Source organism: Anopheles stephensi, chromosome 3 (genome assembly GCF_013141755.1).
Source record: "Anopheles stephensi strain Indian chromosome 3, UCI_ANSTEP_V1.0, whole genome shotgun sequence".
In the NCBI taxonomy this organism is placed as follows: Eukaryota; Metazoa; Arthropoda; class Insecta; order Diptera; family Culicidae; genus Anopheles; species Anopheles stephensi.
The window spans coordinates 41,751,497-41,765,173 of NC_050203.1; the positions used below are offsets into that span (position 1 = coordinate 41,751,497).

The 13,677-nt window shown below is 44.2% G+C and overlaps 3 protein-coding genes and 1 long non-coding RNA gene across 22 annotated transcripts; 2 read left to right on the forward strand and 2 right to left on the reverse strand.

Moving 5' to 3' along the window:
* Nucleotides 1-436: 436 nt before the first annotated feature.
* On the forward strand, nucleotides 437-9,324 carry LOC118512310 (receptor expression-enhancing protein 5). Of its 8 annotated transcripts, none has more exons than XM_036056553.1 (5): nucleotides 437-589; nucleotides 1,285-1,445; nucleotides 8,166-8,398; nucleotides 8,480-8,579; nucleotides 8,656-9,324. In XM_036056553.1, the coding sequence occupies exons 2-5, from the start codon at nucleotides 1,316-1,318 to the stop codon at nucleotides 8,736-8,738; spliced, it is 546 nt and encodes a 181-aa protein (XP_035912446.1). In that variant the 5' UTR covers nucleotides 437-589; nucleotides 1,285-1,315; the 3' UTR covers nucleotides 8,739-9,324. The 8 variants fall into 8 exon arrangements, with proteins under 8 accessions (XP_035912446.1, XP_035912447.1, XP_035912450.1 ...); XM_036056554.1 differs by lacking the exon at nucleotides 437-589 and adding an exon at nucleotides 632-921 and having other exon boundaries at nucleotides 8,656-9,321; XM_036056557.1 differs by lacking the exons at nucleotides 437-589; nucleotides 1,285-1,445 and adding exons at nucleotides 4,488-4,578; nucleotides 6,994-7,296 and having other exon boundaries at nucleotides 8,656-9,321.
* Nucleotides 9,325-9,380: 56 nt separating this feature from the next.
* LOC118512307 (adenylate kinase) lies at nucleotides 9,381-12,703 on the forward strand. 11 transcript variants are annotated; one of them, XM_036056545.1, is made up of 7 exons: nucleotides 9,381-9,475; nucleotides 11,197-11,342; nucleotides 11,399-11,525; nucleotides 11,591-11,986; nucleotides 12,057-12,285; nucleotides 12,343-12,454; nucleotides 12,521-12,703. In XM_036056545.1, the coding sequence occupies exons 2-7, from the start codon at nucleotides 11,226-11,228 to the stop codon at nucleotides 12,656-12,658; spliced, it is 1,119 nt and encodes a 372-aa protein (XP_035912438.1). In that variant the 5' UTR covers nucleotides 9,381-9,475; nucleotides 11,197-11,225; the 3' UTR covers nucleotides 12,659-12,703. The 11 variants fall into 11 exon arrangements, 9 of the variants coding, with proteins under 9 accessions (XP_035912438.1, XP_035912433.1, XP_035912442.1 ...); XM_036056540.1 differs by having other exon boundaries at nucleotides 9,412-9,475; nucleotides 11,177-11,342; XR_004906285.1 differs by lacking the exon at nucleotides 9,381-9,475 and adding an exon at nucleotides 10,680-11,034 and having other exon boundaries at nucleotides 11,177-11,342; nucleotides 11,591-11,993.
* On the reverse strand, nucleotides 9,750-10,529 carry LOC118512311 (probable 28S ribosomal protein S16, mitochondrial). The gene is made up of 3 exons (XM_036056562.1): nucleotides 10,300-10,529; nucleotides 10,052-10,211; nucleotides 9,750-9,967 (listed from the first exon to the last, which is right to left on the reverse strand). The coding sequence occupies exons 1-3, from the start codon at nucleotides 10,504-10,506 to the stop codon at nucleotides 9,834-9,836; spliced, it is 501 nt and encodes a 166-aa protein (XP_035912455.1). The 5' UTR covers nucleotides 10,507-10,529; the 3' UTR covers nucleotides 9,750-9,833.
* LOC118512312 lies at nucleotides 12,643-13,609 on the reverse strand. Of its 2 annotated transcripts, none has more exons than XR_004906287.1 (2): nucleotides 13,052-13,609; nucleotides 12,643-12,948 (listed from the first exon to the last, which is right to left on the reverse strand). It is a non-coding gene; the product is annotated as an uncharacterized LOC118512312 (long non-coding RNA). The 2 variants fall into 2 exon arrangements; XR_004906286.1 differs by having other exon boundaries at nucleotides 13,048-13,609.
* Nucleotides 13,610-13,677: the final 68 nt, after the last annotated feature.

A 13,677-nucleotide genomic window follows, 5' to 3' on the forward strand; every position in this document is an offset into this window, starting at 1 on the left:
GACAGATTGGCTCTAAGCGTTCGGTGACCAGACTGTCACACGTACTTTGTTTTCCGATGCCATTTTGGAATGATTCTTTGAACAGAACAAGCGGAACCATTTTCGTACAAAATCAGATCTTTAACTACCCTGAACGCTTTTCTTTTTATTGGGTGATAATTTCAGGTAAACTAATACATTGGAACCAACTGTTAAATAGCTTTGCGTTAGTAATTCTGTATCTTCCTATTAGCTCTCTGCCGGTTACCAAATGGTCTACCGAATTTATTTGTGGATAATACAACAGTATAGCATCCATAGCATGGTTGCAAATTCAATGCCTACAACAATAAGTGATATTCCGAAAAGATTCCTTTACTTTTTTTTTAATTCTTTGGATTTTACTTGCTGCGGCTATTATTTCGCCCGGGTCGGAATCGCCCTTCTTGGTCCAACCTGACACAAACGCTGGCTGTCAAATCACGTAGCTGTCAAAATCGGCAACAAATTCGCCATTTTTCCGAGTCAATCTCTCTCGTCGCGGTTGCATTTTCTCGTGTGCGCGCCAGTGATCGAAGTGTGTTCGGCTTGCCGGCGGGAAAACTCTCAAGTGCGTACCATTACCAACTAATTCTGCCCGGTGCATCATTTTCCAGCACCAAGAAGCTGCACCATGTAGTTTCCACGAACGTGCGAATAATTTAGTGCACTCTCGACATTCGTTTTTTAGTTATTTATCCTGCGTGTCCTTTGAGTGGAGTGCGTCAGTGCTGACTCTTTTTTTTGTCTAGCTGTGTGTCCTTGAAGGAGCGGTCTTGAGGCTCCATTGCGGTACTCACGTCTAGCTCGCCTGCCTGGTCTCATTAGCTGTTGCATTAGAGTCGAGTGATGCATTTTTTTGAATAATTGATTAGATACGGCTAGTACGCAGCAGAGCAAAACGTAAAATTCTGCTTCGGTGACGCTTTGTGTCAAAAAGTTTTTTTAAATATTTCCATGAATTCCGAACACACTCACGACCAACCGAGATATGGAGTCCTTATGACGCCATGTCGGGAACATAGTTTTTTTTTCTTTTTACAATTACTTTAGCCCGTTGATAACCACCTTCCGTAACGTACCTTTCTTGTTGCTTTCCTTTCCATTTTTCGTATCACGATCGCATTGCCGGTATCCGTGTGTTACGATGGCAACGTTCATAATCGCCGGTGCACGGATCCATACGACGACGGGAATCACCGATAAATGTCATTACATCATCTTGCGTACCCGAAAACCACCACCGGGGGGTCGGTCCGCTTGCAGGCAGTAGGTAAAACATACATACATATTCGCCATGGCAGGCAAGGTGGAAGAAATTCGAGGATCGATCGAGGCGTCCCTCAAGGATGAGTCGAAACCATGGACGCAGTTCTTCAAGCTGGCCGAGGAAAAAACGAACGTGCCGCGGCTATACATATTTCTGGGTGAGTAGTAGTGGTAGCAATCGAGCAAATTCCCGAGAAACCTATCGGTTCTAGCCGCCGTGGCCGGGCTCGCTCGGCAAGCCAAACAACCTGGCCGAAACTAAATGAACGCTCGTCGAACGCACGGCAGAGGATGCGGTTGGCGTTGCCCACTCCCAGGATGACGTACTCGAGGTGTGGAGCAGCGAATCTCTGCCTGAAGATATTTTTAGGACACGAGCCAGCACACTTGCGCTGGTAGGCGAACACGCTTACCGGAAAACAAAAGTGTTGAGCGTGGCATTTTTCCGGGGTTGCCAAGCATGGCAAGGAGACGAAATTCCTCCACTTCAATCATTGCCACATTACTGCTGCTTAATATGATAGAAATAGAAAAATCAATCCAGATGCTCACACGGGCACAGATTTGCAGCGGCAATAGCTCAGCCAGGCGGCAGGAGGGCCTCTGCTGTTTAGTTTGATAATCATTATTATTGTCACACGCACACGTACCGTTGCCTTCGAGCCGGTTGTCCGATGAGAGGGTGCATACATCCGGATTGTGTTACACAACCGATGAAAATTGTCTGTAACGCTCACATGCATTCGCGCTCTGTCATCATCATCGTCATCCCCGCACGCGGCAAACGATGGACAATCGGTGGACGGCATTAAAAAAAAACTTAAAAAAAAACAGTCCGCTCCGTGCAAATCATATTAATGTTTTTTTTTGTCGCACGTCGCTCACAAAATGCGCACAGTCGTGTGAAGGTGTGTTGTTCTGTAAGGAATATTGATAATTTCCAACGTAGTGTCCGTACTCAATCAGTGCGGACCATTATCTCAGGCAAATGAGCAAATAGTGGAAGCCATTCGAGTCGTTCTATTCAAACAAGTTTTCAAACTGAACTTTGCCTTATTCGACGGCATTCTATCCTGCATTGGCTCCCATGCGAGTCTACACTTGCGCGACCTTGACATTGGACTCACTGGCGCCTGACTGCTAACAAGAGCAATTAAAAGGTACATTGTGTTGATTGATGTTGGAAGTGCATTCTATCCTGGATCTTTCTACATGCAACTTTCTACATTATCTAATCATTCGAACGTTGATAAGAATAATCTTCTAGAACGGCACGTCGGCGGCGGCAGCACGCTGATACCAGTTGTTAGCCCGTAACGTCCATCCGAATGTTGTCATCCGCTACGTTCTGGGTTGAAAATACCTAATCGCAGCCACTGACCATACTTATCACGGTAGCGAAATGGTCTCGCAGCCAAAAATCCTGTCTATGCTTGCTTTATGATAGTCTTCTCGGCTGTTTGATGCAGTCATCGATGATGAGGGCATGTCTGTTAGCAGCTAAGACTGATTCGATCGCATTTTGCGATTGTCGAAACAACAATCGGGTTGATTCATGCCGCTGGTGCGATGTATTATGGCGATAGAATGACTCTGAGAGCAGCAGCAGCAGCAGCAGCAGTACAAATTTAAAAGAAAAGTATTAAAACTGCTGTACAGTATTCGCTGCTAAACCTGTGATATAGGATCGAACTTTGATGCATATGAAATGCGCCTTAGAGAGGCGACAAACTGTCTGCCTTTACCTGTCGCGACCGCCGTCGCTTCCGTGCTCATAACCAAGCGCCCGTTTAAGATTATGCCAGAATCGATCGGTTTCCCACACGGGCTTGCTAAAGTTGTGTCTCACATTACACGGCCCTCTTAGCAGTAGGAATAGAGGTTTAAATTATTCGTTTATCTTTTTTTTGGTAAAATATTTGCAGTCTAATGTTAATACTTGTATAATATTTAAAAATAGGTTTAATTCGCATGGCAATACTTTAATCGAATCATATCTTTTGACCTTTACGATGAAGGTTGGCTTGAATAGCATCGTTCTAACTCTCCGATGATGCATTAACAAACCGCCAAGGGCAAGTCCTTAATCAGCTTGAATCGTTTAAGGAATTGAGGCTTTTTTTTTACCTTTTTAAATACTCTTTGCACAATTGTTACAAGGTGTGCTTCTCGTGTTAGTCATCCGCTTAACTAGCTCCACACATGCTCCATTTTTTGCCTCCGCATACACAGCACTCCACACTGTGACGTGTTGCGGGCCAACTCATCGTTAGAAGCAACCTTGATAACCAGATAGTAAATCCGTTGTGCCACGAGACGGAACTTGCCGACGCTGGCCGAAGTTGTGGTGACGACGACGAAGCACATGGCTGTGGCGTTGTACGCCAAATCATCAATCGATCGGGACCGGTGTGGACAAATTCGTTGTAGCAAACTTCTTACTTTTCATCATTTCGTACAAGCCAAGCCTCCTCACACGTTCACTTTCACAGGCCTGCAGTCTCCCCGCATGGCAACAGTGGCTCGATGAAGCCGGCGTAGCGTTGATGCATTTGTTGCTGGCTTGTGCCATACTTAGTGGCTGGAGCTTTTCGTAACCTTAAACAGTCTCGAATTCAGCAAAGGCGAAAACAATGCGACTCGAAGCCAATTCTAACAAACAATGAACGTTTTTAGCTCGCGTCGGGAAAATGATCGTAAACTGTTCCCAGCCTTTGAATGTAAAAGTATTTGTGCAACTCAAGGGCGTTTTCCAATGCGACACGAATGATAAACACAGTCGAAGATTAATTCTTTTTAATAGAATAATTGAGTCGTTTTAACCAGCTTGTATCTTTCATTATAAAAAAATAGTAATATGTTTGTACAAATACAAATGTAAGGTGGGAGAGCGATATATAGCGCTATTCTGTATAGGTTGGAATCACTTGTAAACCCCCTTAAGAATGAGGCAAAGCCTTCCGGTCCGAAAAGTGATCCTCGTTCTCAGCTATTCCGTTATGCACTGATATGCGGACCGGTTTTGTTGGGTTCGCTTTGTCCATGGAACCAACCGTAATTACGGAGACTCGGAGCGATCGTGACGTCGCTAGAACGAACGCTTTGCGACCTCGCGAGACAACATCGCATCGAGCAAAAGTTCGATGGGGGTGCCCAAACCCAAGCGTGAACGTGGAGGAGAATCGACGGACACATAAACGGCGACTGCCTCGCCGAGTGTGTCTGTGTGTAAACGTGTCTGCGTGGCTCCGTACAGTCGGTCGAGGCCTGACCGATACGGATTGGGCCGAGGTTCTTGTTGATTTTATGCTGAACTCAAGCAGCCACCAATCGAAGTGTAGTTTCACAAAGCTGTCTACGAGCAGGGAAGACGCTTCCACATTTGCAGTCAATCGAATCGATCAGTCGTTTGTTGTACACCGGCTTGTAGTGCTGCAATTTGCAACATCTAGTGTTACTGAAAAAGTTTAAATGTTGCGGAAACTTTCAAGTGTGAGATAGTGTAGAAGAAACATTTGCCCTCTTATCGGCCTGTCGGAGGTTGTTCACGGAGCGAATGGAAAATTGAAGCCAATTTACGAAGAGATGGAATTTAAACGAAAGTTAGCAGGCTTGCGAAACAGTGAATGAACCTGCGCTGCGTACGGCCCAATTTTTACGCTACGACGGTGATCGTGAGCCATGAGCGTAAAACAATCTTTTCGTTTTCGGGCGCATTCGTCCGCTAATACGAATCACTTTCCGTTGTAACGTTGCCACGTAACGCCTTACCATATAAAACTGTGAAACTGTTGACTTGTAAAAAATGCAACCCAAAAATTGAATCGACTGACTGCGACAGCACGAACGAAAAGAAGCGTGTGTATTTGTTGTTTAGTCTTATGTGTGTCTGTTGTCCAATTAAAAGAGCAAATGTGTTCATGTGGAAGTGGAGCTTCCTTCGATGCACGATCGCTTATCGCCAATGCTCTTATGAAAAGTGCATTGAAGCACACTAGAGCGAGCGACCGATAGAGAGGCATTCAGTCAGCTGTACTTTGTTAATGAACCTCTTAGTTTCATGCTTACGATGCACTTCTCTGTTGCTGCTTTCGTTGATAGGGATTGATTAATTTCAAGTTCAAGTTTGCTGACCATTTCTTAGTGAGTGTTAAATAATGGCGACAGACGGCTGTGTGCTTCGTATTAGAGGTATGTCTTCTGAAAAGAAAAACCTCAAAATTAGTACGAGAGAATTCTATGGCTGTTCTGCCAACCGAAGAAAGAATGGCACACCAAATCCGTGGCGCACGAAACGATGCATATTTTACCGGTCATTCAACAGTGATTTATGGTGAAAGCTATTTTTAGGCATTTCTGTGAATATATTTTCTTCATTATAATGCCAAATACTGTCGCCCGGTGCAGGTGCGCCGATGATGGTGTGGTGGGTAATGAAACGCATTTGCAAATCACTGGGTGGTCAGTTGCACCCAATAGACCGGCCCGACGCTTCGCAGCTATATGCACAACTCAACATTTATTGTTTAGCCGCACGTTGATCACACTGCTTGCTAGTGTAACAGGGTTGTTGATCAATCCCCGGATCGTTGGCATCGCTTGGTCCGCCAGCGAGAAAATCACTCGGGCGATAATAAAATCAAACCGGGGATGTTTTGCGGCGGCATCGAATGGAAAGGGAATTTGATCTCTAGACCGCACCGAAAGGGATGGTTTCCATTTTCGACTTCGTTTCATGCATATCATGTTAAAAGCGATTCGTACTGTTGCTGTTTATTTTATTCCAGAAGCGCTCAACGATGCTCGCGAATGGGCTTTCGCTCTCCAATGATTGTACACGAAATGCGTGAAAACGGTACAAGATTTGGTAAATGTTGAGCTTTAGTTTGCGCAAGGTTACGAGAAAAAGAACAATCAGTAAAGAGCATTTAGGAGGCGCTTTATTTTAAAACGCTTGTCCTTGCCGGCAAACACAACATACCAGAGTCTAGGGAGATGATCTGGTTCAAACACGTGTTATCACTCTGTTGCCTCTATTGGTTTATACCACACTCCTAAGTAGCAGCAGCGTCCTTCTCGTCTGCCGTCTGATTAAAAATCCTAAATTATAGTTAGCTGATCGTATCGTGTACCTAGACAAAAACGAGCGGCGATTTTCGTCTTATGATCATAGGTCACCGTATTATTAGAACAGTCAAAGCGCGTCTACAACACTGCGCTGCGGCTGCTACCATAGCCGTAATGTGTTTCTGCTCATAATGGTATGAGCTTCATTTTTTCGGACGAGTGTACAACAGCTGCTGTGCTGTGAACCAAAATTTGCCAGCATCAAGCGATCGTGAACGAAGAAATCGCCGAGTTGGCTTTAATGATCAGCGAATGGTGGTCGACCTGTTTTGCATCACCAAACAGACGGACCGGCTTCTTGATCTGTCCCGTGGTCCGGTGTTGTCAAGCGTTTACTGTACACGATAGTGAACTGCAACCACCAAAAAGGCAGGAGGAGGAACAAGACAGCACGAAGCACTTCAGCTTAGCTCTTGAACCTTCAGCGCTGGTCGTTGGTGTACTTAAGCTATTATAATGTGCGAGGAGGTAGTAAGCGTATCATGCGCATGTCGTTAGTAAAATTAAAACCATTTTTTAAGTCCGTTACAAAACGAGCAACACGTTCAAAAGCCCTCGTCCTCTCTCTCTCTGTCTAAGACTGATCGTGCGGGACAAGTGTTTAGCGATCGGGAGGATTCTACTCGACCGTAGCAGCAGCCCAAACTAAATGCTTACCCTCAGGAAATTTGTGATCTTCTAGTAAATAGATAGATAGATTGATAAGCGTAAAATACCCGGTGTTGTGGTCGTATTGTTAAGCATCGGTTTGGGAGTTACTGGACCAGCGACATTTTAGTGGTGAAATTAGTTAAAGCAAAGTGAACATGCCAGCCCAAAGTGGACGCCGTGATGGAGCGGAGGCGAGCGTACAGAAGGATAATTCGGGCTACATTGCACTAGGTAATAAGCGTTTGTTATACAAGTGAGTTTGTGTGTGTTTCCGACGTTTTTCTATAACCTTTGTCGATGGAACTTCCAATGCTCGACCGGGGTAGAATTGTCATCCGAACGTTTCGCCGGTGGGCATCAAATCAAAAGAAAAAGGGTGTTTTACGGTGCTCACGTCTGCTAGTATTCTCTCAATCATCGACCTGCGTTATCCCGGTCCGGGCCAACACTCACTCAACAGTTAGCTGGTAGCTTGATGGTTATGTGCCGCAGGTGCCTGGGACGTACTATTTTTAACCGTGCGGGCATGCTTCACTCGAACGGCGGCGCGGTCACATTTGAGATTGAAACGGACGGGACGCACGCGTTGATCCGTGTCCTCATAGCGCTTCACGTGTGTCACGTTTTGCTATTGAGCGAGGCGAATTCGATCGGCTTAATCAACACACCGGAATAATGATGGACTGGGAAAGATTTTGCTCAATACTTTCCCTGATCTAGCGAAACACAGCGATCGATGTGCAAGCCAACGACGGTGGGCAAGTGGCACGATCGGCCGGGAAAGATCATGGTTGGTGTGCAATGATCTTAAAGCCATAGTAAGAAATGGCGAATGGACGCGCTTGATTTGCGGTTGCCTTAGATCGAATTGCTGCTATTTAATATCCGTCCACTGCGAGTTGGATGCAAACTGATCTTAAAATGTAATGACCGCCTTCGTAACTAGAAACACGAGCCCGTGGCAGTATAAGATTTCCAAACTGATTTGTTTTCGGGGTTGAGAATAGAAAGAGGTGGAGATAATGTGATAGGAATCGCTTCGCCATTTATGTGGATTGAACACTAATTTACTAACTTCCATTTCCATTTGCTCCTTCCAGGTGGCGTGGCCGTCGTTATTCTGTACCTTGCCTTCGGCTATGGAGCTCAGATTCTCTGCAACGTGATCGGAGTGGCGTACCCTGCCTACATCTCGATGAAGGCCATCGAAACCCGCACTAAAGAGGATGACACCAAATGGTTAACGTACTGGGTAACGTTTGGGGTGCTTTCGGTGTTTGAGCACTTTTCCTTCTTCCTCGTCCAGATCATCCCGTTCTATTGGCTGCTGAAGGTATGGCAAACTCACCCAGCAAAACAACTATTAGCGCACACAGATTAATGCAAATTTACCGGCGCTTCCTTTTCATTACAGTGCTTGTTCCACATATGGTGTATGGTGCCGATCGAAAACAATGGTTCCACCATTATGTACCACAAGGTCATCCAGCCATACTTCAAGAAATACGAGAAGGGTATGTTGTGATGCTTTGTTGATTTGGGAGAGCTTTCACCAATTTTAATCCATATTTGAACTTTCCTTTATTGCAGTTGCCGACAACTTCATCAGCGACACCACAGACAAGCTGAAGCAGACGGCCGGGGAAATGATCTCGAAAGTCAAATCAACCTAAGCTGCATATCGCTGCACACTACTCCCAAACACTCACCAACAAACAAACAAACACACACACACACGCACGCACGAAGCACACGTACACATATAGATATAAAGGACCCTCCCGACCTCTTCTAATAACCCCTTCGATGACGGACGATCGAACCTTGCGACACTGTTAGAGAAAACAAAAGAAGCGCATGAAAATCTGTTAGCAAAATATGGACGTAGTTGGGGGATTGAGAAAGACGAAAAATTATACAAGTCATACGCCATCGTGAAACCATACGATTTCCTTGTTGTTGTTTGTGATTTACCGATGCGACCGAAAATTGTCCCACAGCCAGCCGAGTGAGTTTTACCATCCTTCAAGCACGTTAGTATGGTTCACGCGAGAGCTACAGTTAAGCGTTTAATTTAAGCTTTTATCATTTTCAATTTAGCTTGGAAGTCGGTTGCTCATTTGCTGCCTATGTTTTGTGTGCATGCAATGGTTGAACTAATGATAGAAAAGTGAATTTCGAAAACTTGCGGTTAGGAAGTCAACGCAACAAAAGCAATGAGCACAAATTGGAAGAAATATGAATATGAATGGAATTGTATTGGCCTTTAACAGGTGGGTTTTAATGCAACAGAGACGAAACTATTTTACCCGTGTGTTTTAAACGAAAACACGCTCGCATTCACGTTCCAATTAATATTTAGAATGAAAAGTGATCATCAACGCGTATGCAGAATCCGTTGTTTGGCCGGGTAAGTAAGTTTTCGATCTTTGCATGTCGGAAAAATACGAATTACAATCGTTACTACTTTAACTTTGTTTTGCAATGGAATAAGCTGCACTTTAAAAGCAAAGTTGAAATTTCTATCAATCCTGTCGCGATTGTGAAACACCGCTGTCCGCGAGTCAATAATTTGCATTAAGTAAATCGTATGAGCAGAACAACTAGCAGAAGCAATGCGTAAGTGGTTTACGATGATTAAATACGAAAAGTTCTCACGGATAAATTATGCGAGATATAACGCATTCCATTAGTGCGTCTAAAAGCGCACGAGCCGCTTTATTTTGAAAGCTAAGAAAATAACGCTATTTTTGCAACCTGAAACACGTTCAACTGCTGTTGGCATCTTCGGTATTGTCTGCCTTTTTAAGAGCTTCAACCTGTGCCAGCTTCTCAGCCATTTGTCTGTTTCGCCATGCGGTCATGTAAGTCCTGGGATGAACGGGAAGCAAACCGGCAATTCCTGGCGGAAAATAGACAGCTTATATGTATTGACTGGAAGTCAAACCGTTAGTAGTAGGATGTAACGGTGCATCGATGGTGTTACCTAATAACTCCGCCACCGGTTTCGATATGTGCGCTCCACTGCCAATCCAATGTCGAATGCGCTCGTAATTGAACGACACCAGCTGTTCATCATGTTCGTTCGGGATCGGATCATACGTGCCCACTTGCTCAATCACCGGTTGATATTGATCCTTGCGGCGCTGCATTGAAAACATCATACACCATAAGTGAGACGATTACTTTACTGTACAACATTCGGAGGCACAATTAAGGTCTGCTGGAACTTACCTCCATTACAACGATGTGGAAAAACGGACGGTTGGTACATCCTTGGCGTACAAAGCGTATTATTTTTGCAGACCGGGCCCAAAACCTTCCCGTACCACTGGCGGGTGCAAGCGACATTTTTACACGCAGCAATAAGCACCTTTTTACACAATTCTGTGTGTTGTTTTGGGCTGGAAAGAGATCATGCGCCGGCAAGGAAAACAACATTGAAACGTCAGTTGGCAGGGTTCGTTATCTAATCGTCTTGTGTCAAGTTTCACAACGGAGACGCATTCAATCGCCTGGATGACAAATCGAATGACTGGTTTTATGAAACTGTAATTATTAATAACAACAAAACATTCATAAACCTTTTTTTCGATTAAACAACAATTAAAGCTATCGAAGTAAAACCAGATTAAATGCGCTGCAATCTTGAGATGGAAAATCCATTTTACGCAACGAACATTTGCATCTGAATCAACAAATAATCATAGTAAACTGCGTTTAGTATGATTAGCATGAGCTAGTACATTCAAAGTTCCTACGAAAGGTCCGAGTGCTACAAGGAGTGCAGAATGAAATCCATTCGTAGTGAGCAACATTTTCCCAACAAAGTTCGCGCCGAGAGCAAACGAAACTCTCGCAGCTTAGAGAAGCAAGAAAAGCTAATGATAGAAATAAAAAATGCCGATCTGCGGCAGAGAGTAGCTGCGAAGCAGTCTTTAGTGGACTGTTGGCGAAGAAAAAGTTAAAGTACGATTAGGTGTGTATGCGCTACATTAGACGGAACATCATGCTCTCCAGCCCGATTATTGATTTTGGTTTTCTTGATTTTAGGTGTTTCGGATTTTAAAACAAAACAAGTTGGCATTGATTACATCTCGTTGCATTGAAGTTATTTTTCGTTTAACACAGGCTGGCGGCATTCGGTTCGGGCGAACAAAATGGACATTTTAATTGATAAATTTCTCAACGAAACTGGTGATTCCTACCGACTGCAGTACTATCCGACGGAATTAATGCTTTACTTTGAAAAACATCATATTTTTGAAATCATTTTTGTGAGTATGGGGCTCGTTTGAGGTTTTGGAACTATTGAAACAACCGTTGTTTGCAGGATTTGATGGTTATGGTACAAAAAGAACGACCACTCAATGTTGAAGAGTACATGGCCGAGCATATTGTCACCATCTCGAAGAAATATTACCAAATCAACACGTACGTCAACCTTCCGGATAATGTTGGTAAGCGATAATTTTGAGGCAGCGAGTCAATGTCGATGCTTGTAACCATAAAAGTTGCTTCACAGATGCCGAAAGATTCCTTCATACGTTCCAACGTAGCGATCGATATTATCCCATAATCAGATTAGAAGAGTCCATGAAAACCAATACGTTTTTTCAAACCCTCAACGATCGACTAAAACGTCTAAATCTTTACGATAAAAATATTATCGTGTTGGGTGACAGGAGTGCTATGAGGGAAGCCAAGAAACATTTTCATTTCCAGCAAATATTGCATGCCTCAAGCAACAAATCCCTTCCGAAGCTACACACACACATTGTTGAACGCACCAAACTCCTCCAAATCGATCCTCATCATTCCGTTATTAAGCACCCCCAACGGATTGTGCTGCTCGGTCCTCCGGGTTGTGGCAAACATCGAGTAGCGAAGTGGCTGGCTGCGTTATTGAACACTTGTTTGGGTAGGATGTGGGTTAAGATTTAATTTTAAATGTTTTCCAAGCCTCACCTTTGTTGCCATCCTTATCACAGTGTCTGTAACAGACTTAGTTGCGCATCACGAGCGGAAATGGGACAGCTTCGGAAAAGCTCTCAGTTTTGGGGCCCGCGATAATGTTCACACGTCGGAGTTGATAGCAACCATCGTGCAACATCGACTTCTACAACCAGATTGTCTTGAAAGGGGTTGGATATTAGTGGACTATCCAAACATCGCGGATGATGTGAAAAATTTCTTCCAGATGTTAATCACACCAAATAAGTAAGTTTATCAGGATTTTTGGAAAAGCATATCGATACTAATTACAACAAATTGCAGAGCATTGTGGATAGACACCGATAATGATGTATGTCGTCGCAGGAAATTGTACCGTAAAAAATGTGACCAGATCAAGGCAGACTGTTGGCGGCGTATGATGTTCGAAACCGAGGTAAATTTAAATAACTTACAAGAGCTCTTTTGGTTACAATTTACTACATCGTTCTTTGTGTACTAGCTACAATTGTACAACGTCAATCACCAACCACTAATTGATGCATTCAACGAACAACAGTCCTGTGCCCAGATTCATTTTGATGGAAATCGATCTTATTCCTACATTCTGAAGTCTATTGCAAATAAGCTGATGATTTAACGAAATAATTTATTTGTAAATATATGGTTCGGAATGATTTCAATAGACCGAGGTGTTTAATTTGAACCATTTACAGATACCTCAGTCACCTCAATAGCCGCTCAACCGTATGACCCCCCCAGCATTCTTCACTTACATATATATCATCCGTGTTTTGTGCCTGCAGTAGACGTGCTTTGAATTGCACTCGGTCGGGCGGCCGCATCGACCAAACGGTTGAGTGCTGCTTATTAAAACCGTTAGTCCTTTTTGAATATGTACACACCTTGGGATAGTCAGCGCGCTGAAAACTGTCAAAAGTATGTTAACCCAAAACCGCAATGGCTGGACCTTCTCTTCGCATCCTGGTTTCGATTGGTGTCAAATTGACAGCTCCAAGTTTTCCTTACCTACCAGCGTTTTCAGGTTTAGTCCCTATCTAAGCAAGAAGAACTAGTGCGCGTGAACGGTGAGGAAAAACAGCATTAGAATGGAAATAGTTTCTATTGGATTGCAATTTAAGGCCAAGGGTGTTAAACGTTGATTTGCTCGTCCAGGCTAACCTTCCGCTTTATCGCTACCAGCAACGTTGTGGATCCGACAGTCCTTTGCCTTCATTCGGATGTCTTCTTTGCTTCTTTTTGTTTTTTTTTCCGCTGTTACGAGAGAGCAATTTTTGCTGTTGAAGCTGGTTAACTCTCGGTCGCGCTCTCTTGCTCTCTCTCTCTCTCGTTTTGTAATATGATGTGCGCGCGCTAGCGGTGGATAGTGTGTGTGAAACGAAGTGCGATGGGGCCATCGAACGAGAGTGTGAGTGAATTGGTGCAGGCTGCGCGTCGTCCACCGGGTGTAGTATGCGTGAATGTGCAAACGTGTTTGTGTGTGTGTACGAAGCCAACGCGTTGGGTTGAGAGTAAGCCGATGGGACGGAGATATTACTGCGGATTTTAGCCGACAGCGAGATGCCTTCCATCGGTTGACACGATATTAACGGCAAAACAATGCGTGCTGTCGTGCTCGTTGCTAATGGCCATGATTAG

What these genes read in the sequence shown, in the direction of transcription:
- LOC118512307 (XM_036056540.1), top strand. Translation starts at nt 9,429, where the DNA reads ATGAAAAGTGATCATCAACGCGTATGCAGAATCCGTTGTTTGGCCGG. An exon ending in AGAATCCGTTGTTTGGCCGG is followed by an intron (nt 9,476 to 11,176) that starts GTAAGTAAGTTT and finishes GTTGCATTGAAG; the next exon opens with TTATTTTTCGTTTAACACAG. An exon ending in ATGTTAATCACACCAAATAA is followed by an intron (nt 12,286 to 12,342) that starts GTAAGTTTATCA and finishes AACAAATTGCAG; the next exon opens with AGCATTGTGGATAGACACCG.
- LOC118512311 (XM_036056562.1), bottom strand. Translation starts at nt 10,506, where the DNA reads ATGTTGTTTTCCTTGCCGGCGCATGATCTCTTTCCAGCCCAAAACAAC. An exon ending in TCCACATCGTTGTAATGGAG is followed by an intron (nt 10,212 to 10,299) that starts GTAAGTTCCAGC and finishes TTTTCAATGCAG; the next exon opens with CGCCGCAAGGATCAATATCA. An exon ending in ACCGGTGGCGGAGTTATTAG is followed by an intron (nt 9,968 to 10,051) that starts GTAACACCATCG and finishes ATTTTCCGCCAG; the next exon opens with GAATTGCCGGTTTGCTTCCC.
- LOC118512310 (XM_036056553.1), top strand. Translation starts at nt 1,316, where the DNA reads ATGGCAGGCAAGGTGGAAGAAATTCGAGGATCGATCGAGGCGTCCCTC. An exon ending in CGTTCTATTGGCTGCTGAAG is followed by an intron (nt 8,399 to 8,479) that starts GTATGGCAAACT and finishes TTTTCATTACAG; the next exon opens with TGCTTGTTCCACATATGGTG. An exon ending in CTTCAAGAAATACGAGAAGG is followed by an intron (nt 8,580 to 8,655) that starts GTATGTTGTGAT and finishes CCTTTATTGCAG; the next exon opens with TTGCCGACAACTTCATCAGC.